At 35.6% G+C, this 16,507-nt stretch overlaps 1 protein-coding gene across 2 annotated transcripts; it reads left to right on the top strand.

Annotated features, from left to right (window-relative positions):
- The first annotated feature begins 335 nt into the window (after positions 1 to 335).
- On the top strand, positions 336 to 16,150 carry LOC133839154 (protein phosphatase 1 regulatory subunit 14B). 2 transcript variants are annotated; one of them, XM_062270513.1, is made up of 4 exons: positions 336 to 548; positions 15,498 to 15,831; positions 15,908 to 15,982; positions 16,048 to 16,150. In XM_062270513.1, the coding sequence occupies exons 2-4, from the start codon at positions 15,616 to 15,618 to the stop codon at positions 16,129 to 16,131; spliced, it is 375 nt and encodes a 124-aa protein (XP_062126497.1). In that variant the 5' UTR covers positions 336 to 548; positions 15,498 to 15,615; the 3' UTR covers positions 16,132 to 16,150. The 2 variants fall into 2 exon arrangements, with proteins under 2 accessions (XP_062126497.1, XP_062126503.1); XM_062270519.1 differs by having other exon boundaries at positions 15,479 to 15,831.
- The last annotated feature ends 357 nt before the right edge of the window (positions 16,151 to 16,507 follow it).

The following is a 16,507-nucleotide window of genomic DNA, read 5'->3' as shown; positions in this document are numbered from 1 at the left end:
GTAACAGCAAAAAAACCAAAAAAAAACCAAAAAAAACGAAAAAAAATAAAACACGAAAAATAATAACAACAGCAGATCCAGCCAAGCTCAACATATTGTGCGACCATCCGCTGAGCCATCGCCATTAATCGCACCATGGAAAGCCCACAAATCAACAGTCAATCAACGCGCTCAGCCCACAAGCTAACAGTCTAACAGACTGTTAAGTTAACAGTTAACAGAATGCGCTCGCTCTCTGTCTCTCTCTCTCGCTGTTAATGCAAATGCCGGCAGTTAACATTTTATGTGTATCTCTCATCGCTGCTACTGCGGTTGTGTTGAATTTTCCAAACTTCAGTTCAGTTCAGTTTCAGACTTCTCATGGTGCTAACCGAATTGGCTGCGCGTTTTTTCACTCGTTGCATTCGTGTTTGACTTGCCGCTTTTTAAACAGAGCTGAGGCAAAACAGAAAAAAAGAAAGAAAAAACAAAAACACTTTGTTGTCTCGTGTCGCGTCTACGTTGCGTATGTGTATTTCGCCTGTATTTGTGCTGCTTCTAAAAAGAGTGTAAGTTGTGAGATTGTGTGAGTGTTGTGCATTTAACTTCAGTTCAGCTACAACACCGTGCTGCTGCGCCCTCATTGTGCTCTCGTGCAAATGAAAATTTCATTGAGCAGAAAGTAGCCGCAGAAAAGTGGAAAAATCCTAAAACAGCCAAAAGCCTAACAACAACTATAACAACAAGAAAACAAATAGTAATTAAAAATCGCTGCAAGTGAAAGAAACAATCGCAGCCAAAGTAAACATCAATTAAATTTGGAAAATTCATTTGGGAAAAAGCAACGTAAATAATTGCCCATACGAAATATTGTTATTAATTCGAATATATAATGTTCTCTTGATGTCTGCACTTTCTTGATGGCTTCTGGAACCGGAAAATATCTCAATAGCTACGAGTTTTGTTCTTTTTTTTTGTTGTTGTTGTATCTTGTTGGCCAGTCAGTCGAGTCCGATGCAAGTGGAGTCGACAGACAGCATCATCAGCCGGTCAAGCGTTCCGGCCAGACCTGACCAAGCCATGCCTAGGCCTAGGCCTAAGCCTAAGCGTGCTGCTGCTCGTGCTCAGCCACCTGCCCAGCCACCAGACATTGCGGCACAGCAGAAGCTGCCACAAGCTGTTGGTGCTGTTGGTGCTGTGTGTGCGTGTCGAGCTGTGGAATTTTATGCAGTGGCTGGCTCGTTTATTTCTCCCCAGTCCCAAAAGCTTCTACATATTTACAACTTCATATATGAAACCTCTTTTTTTTCGTTGTTGTTGTTGTCGTATGTTATTGGCTGGGAGGGTGGTCTTCTCTATATCTCCCCCTTTACCTCTCTCTTCCTCTCTCTCTGTCTCTCGCATGCCGTACGCATGCAGCCAAACGTAACGAAAACGCAACTGCGCTTCACGCTTCAGGCCCAGTCGGACGTGGACTCGATCTCGGACTCAGCGTCAGACAAACTCGCTGGCTTGCAGTGGCAATTTTCAGTTCCAGTCGCAGTCGTTGCCTTTGGGGAGAATACTTACGGTGAGAGAGAGAGCGAGAGAGAGAGAGAGCGGGAGGAGAGGAAGTTAGTCGCCTGCAGCATTAGATGAGCAACAAATCAAACACTTTGCTTAAATAGCGTTGCTAGTTTGTTGTGGTCTACAGCAGAATCGAGTTATAACGAGCATAAAATGTACATTTGAGTTTAGAGTCGAAGCAATTTTACACTTACACAAGCAATAAAGCTGGTAATTAAAAGAAACTAAAAGAAAATGTATTGGATCAGCTCTAGAAATGTTTTTTACTGAAATATTTTAAATTATTTTAATATAGTTCGTTTAGGGAATAAAAAAAAGTTAATGCACACATTTTGAAAGCACAAATTTCGCAAATCGATCGATTTTTCTTAATTTATTGAAGAAATTTGCATATATACATTATTAAAATAAAGTTTAGTAAATAGCTTAGACTCTAAAAATCAAATATTGATATTTGCATTTTATGATAATTTTAAACATATTCTTACAAGAAATTTATATAAAAAATTATTTATATATATTTCTTTCAATATATTTTGGCTTTCTTAAAAGAAAAACCAATATATTTCTTATATTAAAAATCTCATTTTCTTAACATAAAGTTTTTAGACAAAAAGTTCAATACTGTAATTTCGACTAATATATTTTATTCGAAACTTTTTTCTATATATTCTCTTAATTGTATTTACGGAGCTCCATAATTTAATTACAGAGTTTTCAATCCAAAGCTATGAATACAATATCACTGCATTTCCAAAGTTTTTCTAAGCGAATTTTAAACAAAATATCTAATTTTTTAAAAGTTTGTAGAGCAACTTTAGCTCAACATTTTAGTCAAGTAAATGGCAATGTTACCAACAATTTGCAGGTACATTTTGTTTAGCAAATATCTGCAAAGTTTGGGCAAGTTGAAAAAAGTTAGAAAAATGCTAGTTGAAAAAAGGAAAAAAACTGTTCAACTTTCTTTAGAGTGCTAGAGAGCTAGAGAAAAAAAATCGCTATAGAGTCGGAAGGAGATGTAGATGTTGTGAAGCAGACAAGTTTAGCTGTCGAGTAGATTGTGTTACAGGCATAATTATATTTAATTAACTTTTTATCAATCGCAGACTCACTTTTTTTCTGCTACTATGTAGAAGAATTAACTGGTTAGTCGCCTGTTTAATTGATGTTTCTTTTTATCTCGTTCGCTGTCCGTCTCTTTTGTGTTGCGTTGCATTGTGGGCTTCTGTGCTGATTTTTAAGTGTGTCGTTGGCGAGTTTTATGTTGTGTCTGGACTGCATTTTGTAACCTGGTTTTATTGCCGCCATAACATTTGCTTTGCCACCGCATCGATGAGAGAGTGTGTGTGTGTGTCTAATCACACCGTTTGCAATAAGAAAACAAAGACAGAAAAAATAAAGATACGATGCACAAGATACAACATTAAGTATTGGACACACGAGTTTGATTCTGACATGTTTACATATTTTCTTCTTGTTGCTGTTGCTCTGTTGCTCTTGTTGTTGCGTCGTCTGCTTTGTCTGCTTCTTAATCGATAGCATACAGGGTGCTTGCTACATGTACAACGTCGTCATTACACATGAAGCCAAGGTAAAATACAACACGTTGTATTGTTCGATGATTCGATGACTCGTCGCCTCGTCGCGTCGTCGCGTCGTTGGCCTGACCTCACATCCCCACATCCCCACAGCCCCAGACTCCAAGCTCCGTAAGCTGCCCCAAAGTGTTCCTCTGTTACCATTGTTGTGAAACAACGAACGCTCGAAGTGTATTTAAAAATCGATTGAGAGATACGCTGCGTCTAGTATTTAGGTTTGCTTTGTTGATTATTTCTTTACTTTTGCAGTTTATTTTTATTTATTTTTTTTTTTAGAGATTTAAAGATTAGCTTTTGTGTAGTTGTAGAAGAACGAAATCGCGACCTTCGAATTGATTCGAAACAAACATTAATTATGACGCTTCAACAAAAAATTGTTGAACGCTAAATGGCAATAAATTAATTTGAAATTAAACAATAGTTTCGCAGGCAAACGCAAACGCAAACATCCTCAGGCCAACAACGGGCAACAAATTAAGAAATCTCTGACAGAGTTCACAAAATGTGAGCATGTTCCATGTTTCCCGATTTCGTCAAAAAGATTAATAAGCAGCTGCGCGACGTGTTTGGCATATTGTTAGGCCCAACACAAGAAGCAAGAAGCACAACAGAAATAAATGCTCTTTCTTGGCCTGCTATCTTTTGGTTAACGGAAATGTAAGACACGGCGGCAAACTCGTTAAGATTGAAACACAAACAACACACAGACACAGTCTATATAGCTTATGAGACAATGAGAAAAGCAAATACCTCACCGAATGTGTAGCAAATAGAAGGGCAACAACAACAACAGCAGCAGCAAAATAGAAAAATAAATAATAAAAACAAAAATCATTTCGTTTCGCTTATAATTAGAAACGTTGCAAGACATACAAATGAGAAGGGGATCATTTATCTGCTGTGGTCAGTGTTTCATTTTTTGGGGAACGTTCATTGAGATCGCATTATGCATAGCATTTATATAACTTCAAGTTTTATTTGATTACTTCAATGATTTATTCAACATTTGCTATGCTACAATCGTTTCATTCACACATCTTTATGTTGATTTGCTGCTTTGCTTTCATTCTATCGAATTATACGAACTACTGAATAAAAAAATCGTTTCAATTTAAAATTGGATTTCTGAGAAATGTTCAGTAATTTATTGTTCTCTAATGTTTGATTAAAGAATCATATTTATAAATACATATTTCACTTTAGAAATAGAAAAAGCTAAATGCGCTTAAATCTTTGAATGAAAACTACTTAGCTTAATATATTCTAGCATTTAATTTCTCGCATATACATTTAACATAAATAAATGTCGAAAAATTCTTTCTCTTAAGCATTTAAGTGTTAAGCAAATCGAACAAATGTTTGCATATTGCCAAAGTATTAAACACAAAATTTATTTGCAATGTTTGGCAAATAAAACAGTATGTAAATAAATAGCAAGGAATTCAAACTGTATCAACAGCCAGCTGATAAATATCCTCAAGGAGTATCAGGAATTTCATGCTTATCAACAATAAAATTATTCAAAAGCCACAAGCAACAATATCAAGTGGTGCACAACTACACAGCGACGATGTAATCAGAGACAGTTGTGCAGACAGTTGGATTGTTTCATTGAACTCTAACCTAGTGCGAGCGCCAGCCTGACGACGGGGCGTATGCGTAATGTGATACTGTGGTCATAAAATAACATTTATAGAGCAGCGTGCAGAATTTGACATATGGACTCATTGATAGTGAGTCCATGTGGCATTCAATCAATATTTGCAGCTCATTGCATCTTTTGTTGCTAATCGAGTCGGTCGAAAACACTCACGAGTGTGTGCATTGAATGCTCCGACGCCTTCCAATCGTTGCCAGGCGAACGACACAATTGCCGTTATACATACACACATATCAATACATATATATAGCGAGTGGGCTTGTGTATTTGTTTGTATATAAGTGTGAAACTTGCCGCATTAATAAATAAATAAACAGCTCAAGCAGAGCAGAGCAGAGCTTTGGCGTCCCGCTGCGTGCATTTTGCGTGATTCTCGTGATTTGCTGGTCACAACTTATGATGAACAGCCGTCGTCTCTCCCACACTTCTCCCCGTCGTAGCACCCTCTCCCCTCCTCACTCCACCAGCTAAGTTCAATGCGAGGCCCGCACAATTTCTATTGCATTATTTATCACAAGCGCTTTTATTTATAGACATCGTTCATATCGTATACATATTGCAATATCCTGTAAATGCAGAAGAATACTCAAATGGGGTAGATTCAAAATATATATTAGTAGAAGTTTGTGAAGAAATTACAGATATATGATTACATTTACAACAATTTTAATTAGTTGACAAAAATTAAAGGAAACGCCTCCAAATTTATGGAATGTCTATCAAAAGTACATCTCATTTTTATAAGTTCATAAGTTGTAATTAATTTAGCTTCATTTAATTTATTATTATTATACTCATTTCCTTTATGAATTATATTATTTATTATCGATGATAAATTGTTGTATATTTATTAGATAGATTATAATTTCAATTCTTAAACACTCGCTTTCTTTCTCTGCCTGCTGAGTATCTGTAGCGTCGACCTCAGTTGGCCTCAAAAGCACTCATGCTTGTTTTCCTTTTGATTGCCTTTCGGCTGGCGTTCAATGCATTCATCTATGTACAACACGTTGTGCTCCTATCGCCTTCAATTTTGATAGACCTACAGACCTCCAAACCTCCCTCCCCCTTCCCCATTGTTATGCCCATCATTGCCCTATTCTTCTCCCCATTTCCATTGTATGACTTTGACTTTGAATTGTGAGTGCGTGTAGTTTGTTTGGGTTGCTCAGAGTGTTCTGTGTTTATATTATCGATTGGCTTCCAGCTCAAGAACTTTGACTTTGATAAAACACTGCTGCTGCACAATGCCCGATAAGTTGTGTAAATAGTGCATTCTATCAGCGTTCTCTGATCGTTTATTATCAGGAAATGAATTGTTTGTCTTCCTTAGATAAGCATGAAGTAATATTTGTTTGTTCTGCCAGCTTTGATCATGCTATTTTTTTCAATTTTATCACGAAAAGGAAATGTTAGCTGAAGGTTTTAGTTCGTCATAAAAACTGAACTTCAAAAAATAAAAAGAAGTCTTTCTTTCTTTATTTCAACAATGCTAAATCAAAAAATAAAGATCATGATCATAATCATAATAAATAACAACTCTTTCGCAATTTATTTTGAATCTTTTCATTACTTTCTTTTTATAGTACATAGTTGCCAAGTGCTTTTGCAGGGCACTCGAGTGTCGGGTACACCCGCCTTTGATTTTAATTATTTCCTGTCGTCGCGTCATTTGTTTGAGGTGCCAACAAATTATTTTCTCATACTTGAAGTTGACAGTCTCGCATAAATGTCGGCCAATCCATAGCTCAATGACAAAATCCGTCTATTTATAAACCCACCAACCACTCTCGACATCTCGATGCCATCTCGTTTAAGTATACCGGGAACTCTTATACACCTCTCCTCCACCTCTAACTAATATTATATATGTTATAGCGATGTTTGTTTTCATGCCTCATGACGCAATCTGCTGCGGCCGTAAAACAACAACACGAAAAATATATTGCGCAAACAATACATTAAGCAACAAATACGAAAAATTGTCTGGAAAAACAATTTGTTGACGGTGTTCTTTAGTTTTCCCAACAACATCGCAGCGGAAAAACTTTTTCGGCTTAACCAAATTATATACACATTATATAAGTTTGGCATGACACTTCATTTTGGCCATTGGCCATTTGAATATGACTCCATTTGTTCTTGCCAAACAAGGCACGAGTGTTTGGCTCTCCTCTGTCCTCTCTCATCTCTTCTTAGGGGGAGGTCAACAAACTCAACGAACAGGGCTTTTTGTGACAACACTGCCAACCACTTGAGTTGGCCTGTCTGCCTATTGGCCTGGCTACTTGACACCACACACAGATCGTGTATCTCGTAGGTGTTTTCACTTGTAATTATTTACCCATAAGTCTCTTTTGTGTGCTACGTAACCTCATTTAACTTTAGTTTTTTTTTTTTTTTTTGCTTTTTACATTTTTTATTTTAATGTGCGCAGCAAATTATTGAAGCCAAGTAGAGGGGGGGTCCGAAAAGAACGCCACGAAATGAATAAACAATAAGGTAAATTAACTTTTGAATAACACACAAAAATTGGCATTTACAATGTTGCCCAAAAATAAGAAACGAATAAAAGCAAGAACCCATTCGAAATCCCAGAACCCAAAGGCAACTCACACTGAGTCATGTCTGAGTTGGCGAGATTGCGAAATGTCTGATTGAAGACTTTTACTTACGAGTATTGTTATTCGTATTGTTGTGCGTCTAAAAAACTTGAAGAGTACTATATTGAATTTCTGCTGATTGTGGAAATGTGTTTTTTCTATAGAATTGTTGCGTTTTTCTTTTGGAGGGATTTTTAATTAAATTTATTATGGCGCAAGTTGTGTTGTTTTAACTCTCGACGTGTGGGTTGAAAGATGCCGGAAATGCGGGCATGAGTAACACAAGTTGAAACTGAGGCTAACTGTAAAGAATGAAAATAACTGACAAGGCAACAAAAAAGTCACCAAAATGGGTCAGAGAATTAATCATTAATTCAGCTGTCAATAGGGGGTTGCTTACAGTCTTTTTTTTTGCTTTTGTTTTAGCTCATATATTCGCTAATTGTATTGTTGTTAAAAAGCACTCAACATTTAATTTAAATTATTCGATTTTCATTTGAAATTTCAAGTTTGTAAAGGGTATTTTCGATATATTTATTTATATTTTGGGTTGCAGGGATAATTGTTAATGTTTTTAACAAAGTTGATTAAAACATCAATTTGCCACAAAAATCAATGCCGAAGTTATTTATATAATTTCTCATTACCACAAAACTCGTTCTTTATTTTTATTTTCAACCGCCAGGGTATCAAAAAATAAACCACATTTTAAAAAAAGATTGCACAAAAAATTAAAAGCCATTTAAAAATTATTATTAAATTAGCTCATTAATGGCAAGTTTGTATTTCATATGCGAGAGTTTGACAATCGATATTGAATTGTAGTATCTGAGAGTTCGAAAAAGTGCGTTGACATCGACTGCGTGGAATAAAAAGAATTCATCTATTTATTATCGTCTGATGCTGATGTTGATTAATAGATTGAGTTGTCTGTTTGTGTTGTGATTGTGATTTGTGTGTCTGCTGATTAATTTAAATATATTCAAGTTTAATTTGCGAAAATGCCTCGAAATTAGCATGACATTTAAGATAGGTTCTAGATAGGTTATAGCATGCGCGTCAATCAATCAATCAATCAATCCCCCTGATTGGGGAGGTGTGAGAGAACGAGCAAAGAGGAATGAAAAGAAATCAATTGGCATTGAAAATGTTCAATATGCCAATTTGCGTTGTTCGAACAACTATTATTATTATTGAAATTTATGAATATATATATTCATGTATATATGGAAATTTTTCTAGAGTCTGGGATCGTGACAGCTGCAGGTTATCAGCTGATTGCTTGTACATTTCCATTTAGCCGATTTATTGTTTATGCAATGAGACAGCTGCCGGTTAATTCAAATACTTATAACACAATTTATTGTAATACTATGTATAGGGCTGTTTTTTGTTTCGTCTGCCTGATAAGTCGACGTTGTCTATAAGCTGTATTAATAGATCCAAGGGCTTACTTAAGGTCAATGTGAGGAGTATAGTTCCCATGTTCCCAAGTTGCTAGTGAAAACTCGCCAGGCCTATAAATTTCACAGATATTCATTTGTTTGTTTGCCGCCGCCAATCATAAACATTTGCATATGCGTATACAAAGCCAGATATTTGTATGTGGGCCCCACATTTAAGACGGTTTTGTTTTTAGCATAGCCGCGTCACATTTCACTTTTCTCTCCCGAAATAAAAACCAAACAAAAGACTACACAACAGATAATATCCCCCTTGTGGAAACTCAAAACGCAGCTCTATGAATGAATTTGGAATTTCAAAAGCGCTTCGAGTTCCTCGTTCGATTGCACTCAGCTTCACTCTCTCTCTCTTTTTCTCTCTGTTTCCCTCTCCATCTGTTTGCGTCTCACGCATTTCCCCTCTCGCTTGTTGCTTTTACCGGTCATAAGCTGTAACTGGTTTTAGCGCATTTCGATTCGATTCAATATGGGTTAATGCCACGCTCAGTTTGGCTTTGTGCTCCATTGCCTTTTTGACTTAATGAACTCATTTTGAATGCCTTATCATATTTATTCGTCTTCACCTCTCCGCGATACGTATCTTTATGGCCATCTTTCTCTCTTACTCTCTACTTCTTTCTCTCTCTCTCTCTCTCTCTACGATTTGCATTTCTTTTGTAGACATTATTTGATTTTGTTTATGTAAATCTATGCTCGGGTTTTTTTCCGCAGCAGTAAAAATAAAAATCAAAACCTTTTTGGTTTAGATTTCTGTTCTATCTTTTGGCTGCGGTTCGATTTCAATCAAACACAGAACTCAAACCGCAGTCATTAGCCCAATTTGACGAAGTTCTGTTCTGCAAATAAAAAATTTATGTACATAACATAGTATAACCCATTAAATAACACGAAATGTTTGGAAATAATGATGAGCAGCATTCGTCGCATGCCCCAAAACAATTTTGGCAGACATTCAAAAAAACACTTCTTACACGAGAGCAACAAAGGCGTAGAGAATTTAGAGAAAAACACTATCCGGGAGATAAATCACACAAATTGCTAAATCAAAAAATTCGACTCCTATTTTTATTGCTCTTGGCTCTGTTGCTGTAAAAGTGTGCTACTTATATTGCCGTAAAGCAAAGTATATTAGCAATGTAAAAAAACAGACCGAGAAGTTATTTATAGACCTATCTTTAGCATAAACTGTAAGGAATGCGACAGTCAGAGTTAATTTTGGATTAGGAATGTTTGCATAGTCATTTTTATTACGTATACGTAAAGAATAAAAGAGCATATTCAAGATTTGTATAATCGATTTGCATTTCAAATATATGTCAACTTCATTAGGTATTGGAAAAAAAGAGAGTTAAAAGCGAATTAGTTTGATCTGGCAATTAAAATGGCTAAACAAATTCAATTCCAATTTTAGTCTGCATCTCTTAAATACTCAAAATGTATGGTTTATTTTTATACCGAATATCTGTACGTAATGTATTCTCAAGAAAAAGAAGAAGGCAACTTACACTCTTAATGATAGCACATTAAAGCACGCATAAGTTTTGCATTTAGCAGTTATATCAAATGAGAGAGTGTAAACTTTATATAATTGTAGTTGTTGTATCTTTAACATATTTTTAAGTTAAACATTCTGCTGCCCGCCTCGCAGTCTTTAATGAACTCTAGTTTTTTGCGAGACAAGCATCCATAAATGCATAAAGCTATTAATATGGGCCGTAATTAAGCGTCGCTCGTAATTTCCTTGAAATTAGCATAGTATTTTTGCTGTAAGCCTTGCACACTCGAATAAATCTTGAAACTAGGCGCCTGACCAAAAACACAAATACTGTCCAAATCAAAAGTCGTAAAAGGTCTTAATGGCAATTGCGCCACTTCTCGACGGCATGTGATTTGCATGTCTTCCCTATATGGACAACATACAGCACACAGCGGGGGACAGAAGAGCGGACAAAAGAGATCAGAGACCGAACATAAAATGATGCCTGACGCACTTCAGGGCGCCCTCTATCGTTCAGATATGGCGATGCTTAAAAATCAATTAGATGGAAGCTGTCGTTACCGATTTGTATTCTTCTTCTTACTGCTCTTTATTTTCCAGGTTTTTTTTTAAACGAGTAAATATGATGGCTCATCAAATTTGCGTTTTGTTAATTGGCTCGTGTTTGGTTCGCCTTTAATGCCTTTTGTGTGCGAGAGTGTCTTTTTGTCAAAGTTACTCAAAATTTGATTAGCCTAAACTGATTGCATATAAAAGGCTTCTCATACCCATAACAGACCCAAGTGAGAGAGCATTATAATTAACTGGCAAAATGTGTAACATTAGAGTTAACATTAGCCAAAATTTATTAGGGTCTGATGACAACAATTAAGAGCTTTTGTTGACTTACTTTTTTTGAGATTATTAGTCAACAGAGTTTGCGATTTATTTTTAAATCATTTAGCAAATGCGACTTAACATAAATGTATTTTTAAATCATTTAGCAAATGCGAATTAACATAAATAAAAATTATTATCTAGTTGTTAATAATTTGTAATGTAAATACTGCGTATTTCTAAGTCTAGCACACTTATCGCATTTCAAAGTGTTTCATTTTGTTTATAGATTTTTTATGAATGTTCATTAATGTTCATTATTCAATTGATACGTTTTAAGGTGTGCGGCTGACTAAACTTTTATACATCCGATAAGTTTTGGGAAAAAAAACAACAGCTGTTGTTGCTACAATTTTTGATCTAGATAAAAGAACGCAAATGAAAAAACAATAGAATGATATATGAGTTGTTCATTGAATATTTGATATGATATATGAGAATGTTTGCCATATAAATTATGCTTATGATTTGCACACAAAAAGAAACCCATTTTTCATTTGCTATTTTCACTTCCTCATAATATATTTAAAGAACTCGCAAGTTTGGAAGTACCTTAACCCAAATTTGCCTGTGCCAATGACATTTACTCTCTCACTTAATTGACATTTTGACAGGCCAAAATAAAATATATAGGCATTGTATATTTATACAATATTTTAGATCAATTTCTGCTGTGACATTTGCCAACAGCTTTGACCCCAATAACAAAAACAACCGAATTGGGAACATATGTCTCTCTACCCTCGTAATAAAACAAAAACCGAGAGGGAAAATAAAAGTTATCAAGCGCTAAAAATGTCAATGGCAACACACACACACACAGATACAGAGGGAACGTCACGAACCTGGCACCGACACCCGATGTTATAGAAAGGGAGTCGATTTTTGTGTTTGAAGCCCACGCACAAATTCCCCAAACTCAAACGCCAAAGAGCCAATCCCCAATTCGATTTTCCTTTCATGGGCAAAAGTTGTGTACAAAAAACAAATGAAAACACACAAAATTGCAAACGGTCAAAAAATAGTTGCGCTTGCAATCGAATTTTTTGGTTTTTTATTTTGAATTTTTCATTTTCATTTTTGTGGGGCATGTGGCAAGCGAAACATTTTTAGCTGTTGCGCCAAAGATTTCCGCATCTAAAAAAAAAATAAAAATGAATAAAAAAACTGTTCCAGCCATTAACTAAAAATAACAATGGTGTTGAGTTTAGCTGAGTTATGTGTTCACTTCATAATATTTCTATCGCGTTCACACGATTCAATTGGGGCTCGTTGTGAGTGTGTGTGTGTGGTGAAATCTGATACCAGATTTACTTAAGAGTCATAAGCAATTACGAAACTGACGTTTAGCTTGTCACTCACAAGAGAATAAAAAAGAGAGAGAGAGCAGAGAAAAGAACGTAATATGAGACACTTGAAAGCGGCCAAAAACATGCGCTTTGCCTTTTGTCTTTCTACCTCATTCATTTCTCAGTTTTGTTTAATACCGGAAATTGCCTGGCATCGGGGCCTAATTGTCCAGATCCGCTGGCCTAGTGGTAAATACTACGCTTAACTGATAGACCGCTGACATGATATGTGTTGGCTTCTTCCATAAAGTATTTATGCACGAAATGGCTCATAATCGTGGGAGAGCACTTTGCATAGGAAAAAGTTATCTGAGGAATTTTTCAATGCACTTTTTCTCAAAGTGAAAAAAGGCAGTTGAACCGTTGACTTCGTTTGCCATTAGATTACGAGGTAAGCGAGGTACGAAGTAGTTGGCATGCGGCAGAGGTAACTTCTTTTGTTATTACTCTGGTTGCCACAGCTAACGTTGTGGCAACAAGATAAACTTTGCATAAATATAATGTTGAAATGGCCGCAAACAATAACAATAACATGCAACACGTTGCATGCACAACAATTGCCAAGTAACTTACATACTATGAAAAATTGTAACAACATTGTAACTGTCGACAGACGCCGCACTTTTCCCACTACTCCCCCCCTACTACCCCGCTTTTGTGGTACCCAATTTGAGCGATGTGCAACGTTGCGGAAACTTCCGGGATGGGGGCACAAACTATATATATGTACATACATATTTTCACATGTCTTGTGCCTCCGCGAGTTTACCTTTTGGGCCAACAACTTTGATTTGATTCAATTTAGCCCGTGCTACTCTCGTTACCTGCTGTTGGCTAATTCGTTGTGAAAGGAAATTTGTGACTAGCCTCAACTTGTAGATAGAACCATCCAGAGAATCCATTACTCCACCTGCTTCACGATTGTGCTACAGCCAATTTGTATTGTAAATTGCATTTCAAATGCACCACGAATCAATTAACTTCAGCTGACCAATTTCCTCCTTCATTGCATGTCGAATCAAAAATTAAAATTGACATTTACCCAAAATATACGAGAGAATTATTTAACAGATGCAGACACAGACTAGTCTATACCCTTAGATGTACATTTATTGATGGGTAGATGGAACATCAAAATATAATATAATTCATAAAAGCCGAATACTTTAAATTATTATCACTTGCAAAAATTATATTGCTTTACATTCAACATTAATTTGAAAATCAGATAACTTACTTAACAAACTAACTGATGTCATGTGTATATCAGCTTGCAAATATGGATCTTTGGCTATAATAGAATAAATAAGATTATATAGAAAATATACACGTTTAATTTAATTTTTATTACTATATTTTTAATACAAAAATAGGTATTCTTCTAAATATGCATAGTTATAATGTAAATATATTTATTTTAATATTTTAAAATATAAACAATATTATTTGTTTTTATATTCAGCAAATCCTAAGTACAAATATTAAATGACCATAATAAAATTTGATTATGTGATCATAATAATAAAGTAATAAAAGAACATTTTCAGAGAAATGTGTCCATAAACAAATGAAAAAAAATGTATAAATATTTTTGTGATTTTCACAAGAACAATTACATTTTGCTAAGCAAGATGTGAAGGCCACAACCATTGAGTAAATATTAGTGCAATATTCAAACATTAGCTCAATGATTCAGTTAATACAATTAAGCCCCGGTAAATAATTTATCTGTTTTACCAGAAACACAAACTAAATCACTTAAGTGCCTTTCTTGAAAAAGAAAAAACATCAACAATTGTGGCACAAATATTTATTTCCTCTAAATTTTCACACGTTGGAAAGTACTTTGAATTTTCAGGGAATTAGCAAATCTGCTTAGTCTCTTGAAATGAAAATATTTATGAAATTGTTAATATTTAATGGCAACGAAGGATTCGATTTGCTTAAAAAGGTGTAAATTATAAATTACTTGCTGCTGCACTGCGACTTTGTGTGGTTATTAAATTTTAAAACCAATTTCATTAGGCTAATGAACTTTTATGACCGCATGTATATATGCATATACGACTAGAATACCCTGTAAATTGCACATTATAAATTTAAATAGAGCAGCAGTTGATTAGCTTGTAGCTCGTTTATCTTCATCAATAATAGAATTTGGTTTGTTGTCGCAGAGTGTTTCTGATTAGTTGACGAACTTGCTCGAGATTCCAAATGTGTCCAAGTGTGTGGGTGGGTGGCTGTGTGTGTGTGCATGAATGTGTGTGTGTGTGTGTTTGTGGTGAATGTCCCCTCGTAAAATGTGAAATGTGTCGTGTGGCGTAAGAGCGAGAAACGAATCAGAGGCGCATTCGTTATATGCATTACACATTAATTTAATTAACTGTGAAACGTGAACTGAGCCCTGTTGATGGGTCCTCTGAGAGAGAGAGAGAGGGGTCAAGAGTGGGAAGCGGGGGGGTCATGTGAGCAATTATTCCCTTTTTGCCGCTTGCATGACAAATCTTGTGCATAGATAAAACGTGAATCAGAGCCAAAGACTTTATGGCCCAGAAGCAGAAGTCGAAAGCAGAGGATCTTAGCTCTCCCTCTCTTTCTCTCTTTCTCTCACCAGTTGCTGCTCTCCTGCTCTTTTAATGTAGCTAACTTTGCTGGCTGTTGTGTGAGTCATTTTGAAAATGCCTCTGGGCCAAATGGGCATTAATAACTGGAATTCAAAGTGGTCCGAAACATTGCAACTTGATGACGCATAAGGAAAGCTGCCACAGTTCACCAGAGTTCCCTACTTTCCCATCGCTTTTGATTACATAATATTACACACATTCAATTCAATTACAATATATAGTAAAAGAGCCTGCCATTTTGTATTTTGTTAAACCAATTTAGTGTCTGCTTTCAATTACAGTAACGACAATTAATCGTTGGCCACCGCCATCGGACTCTGTTGCAAGTTCAATAAACGCAACTCGCCTTAATTAATAATAAACAACACAGCAGCAAAAGCAACAGCAAAAGCAAACAAAATGCAGTGTGGCCTGGAGCAAATGAATGATTGTGAACGCTCTCCAAATCGAACAAATCTGCGCGTCAATTTCAATGAGAAGGGCGCGGAGGTGAAGGAGCGCAGAGAGAAGTTCCTCACAGCCAAATATGGTTCACATCAGATGAGCTTGATCAGGAAGCGACTGGCTGTCGAGATGTGGCTATACGATGAGCTGCAGAAGCTCTTTGATCCACCGGTAAGTCAATTGAAACTGAACTTCACTCTTCAACTCTTGTGATATCTTTATTTCTTTTCCGTTTTTTTTGTGGCAGAGCGAGGCCATCGATGTGGATATTGATGAGATTCTCGATATGGACACAGATGACATAAGAAGATCTCATCTTATTGTAAGTTAATAAACCATATAATTTATCTCCATCTCTATAATACCAATTATCTTATTGTCTTTCAGAGATTACTGTCAGTGTGCAAACGCCCGCAATCGGACATATCGAAATTTATTAGTGATCTTTTGGATCGGGCAAAAACGCTGTAAATCGCTTGATTCACACACACACAAAAACACAACAAAAATCATTAAAGATAAACATAAACAAATATTTACATACATATACTTACATAATAAAATATGCATGCGAAATACAATTAATTTTAAGTTTAGCTGCTTTAAGATCCACACGAGAACAAAGAATAAAATTTATAGAATTTATAATTTTTTTTATCATTCATAGTTATGTTTTCCCATTTCTTTTTTCCTAATTTCAAATTGTAGTCTTAATTTAATTAACACCGATAAAAACAAAAAAAATGCATCGTTTAGCCATAAGAAAATTTAAATCATAACTTCATCAATTTTGTGATGATAATAAAATGAAAAAAAAACAGAAAAATATATATCTTTATAAATGGCC

The sequence above is a fragment of the Drosophila sulfurigaster genome, chromosome 2L (genome assembly GCF_023558435.1).
Source record: "Drosophila sulfurigaster albostrigata strain 15112-1811.04 chromosome 2L, ASM2355843v2, whole genome shotgun sequence".
In the NCBI taxonomy this organism is placed as follows: domain Eukaryota; kingdom Metazoa; phylum Arthropoda; class Insecta; order Diptera; family Drosophilidae; genus Drosophila; species Drosophila sulfurigaster.
This window is presented reverse-complemented; position numbering and strand designations above follow the sequence as displayed.

Bases quoted from the DNA above. Each gene is read 5' to 3' on its own strand.
- LOC133839154 (XM_062270513.1), top strand. From the start codon at position 15,616: ATGCAGTGTGGCCTGGAGCAAATGAATGATTGTGAACGCTCTCCAAAT. The intron at 15,832-15,907 runs GTAAGTCAATTG...TTTTTGTGGCAG, and splicing joins AGAAGCTCTTTGATCCACCG to AGCGAGGCCATCGATGTGGA. The intron at 15,983-16,047 runs GTAAGTTAATAA...ATTGTCTTTCAG, and splicing joins TAAGAAGATCTCATCTTATT to AGATTACTGTCAGTGTGCAA.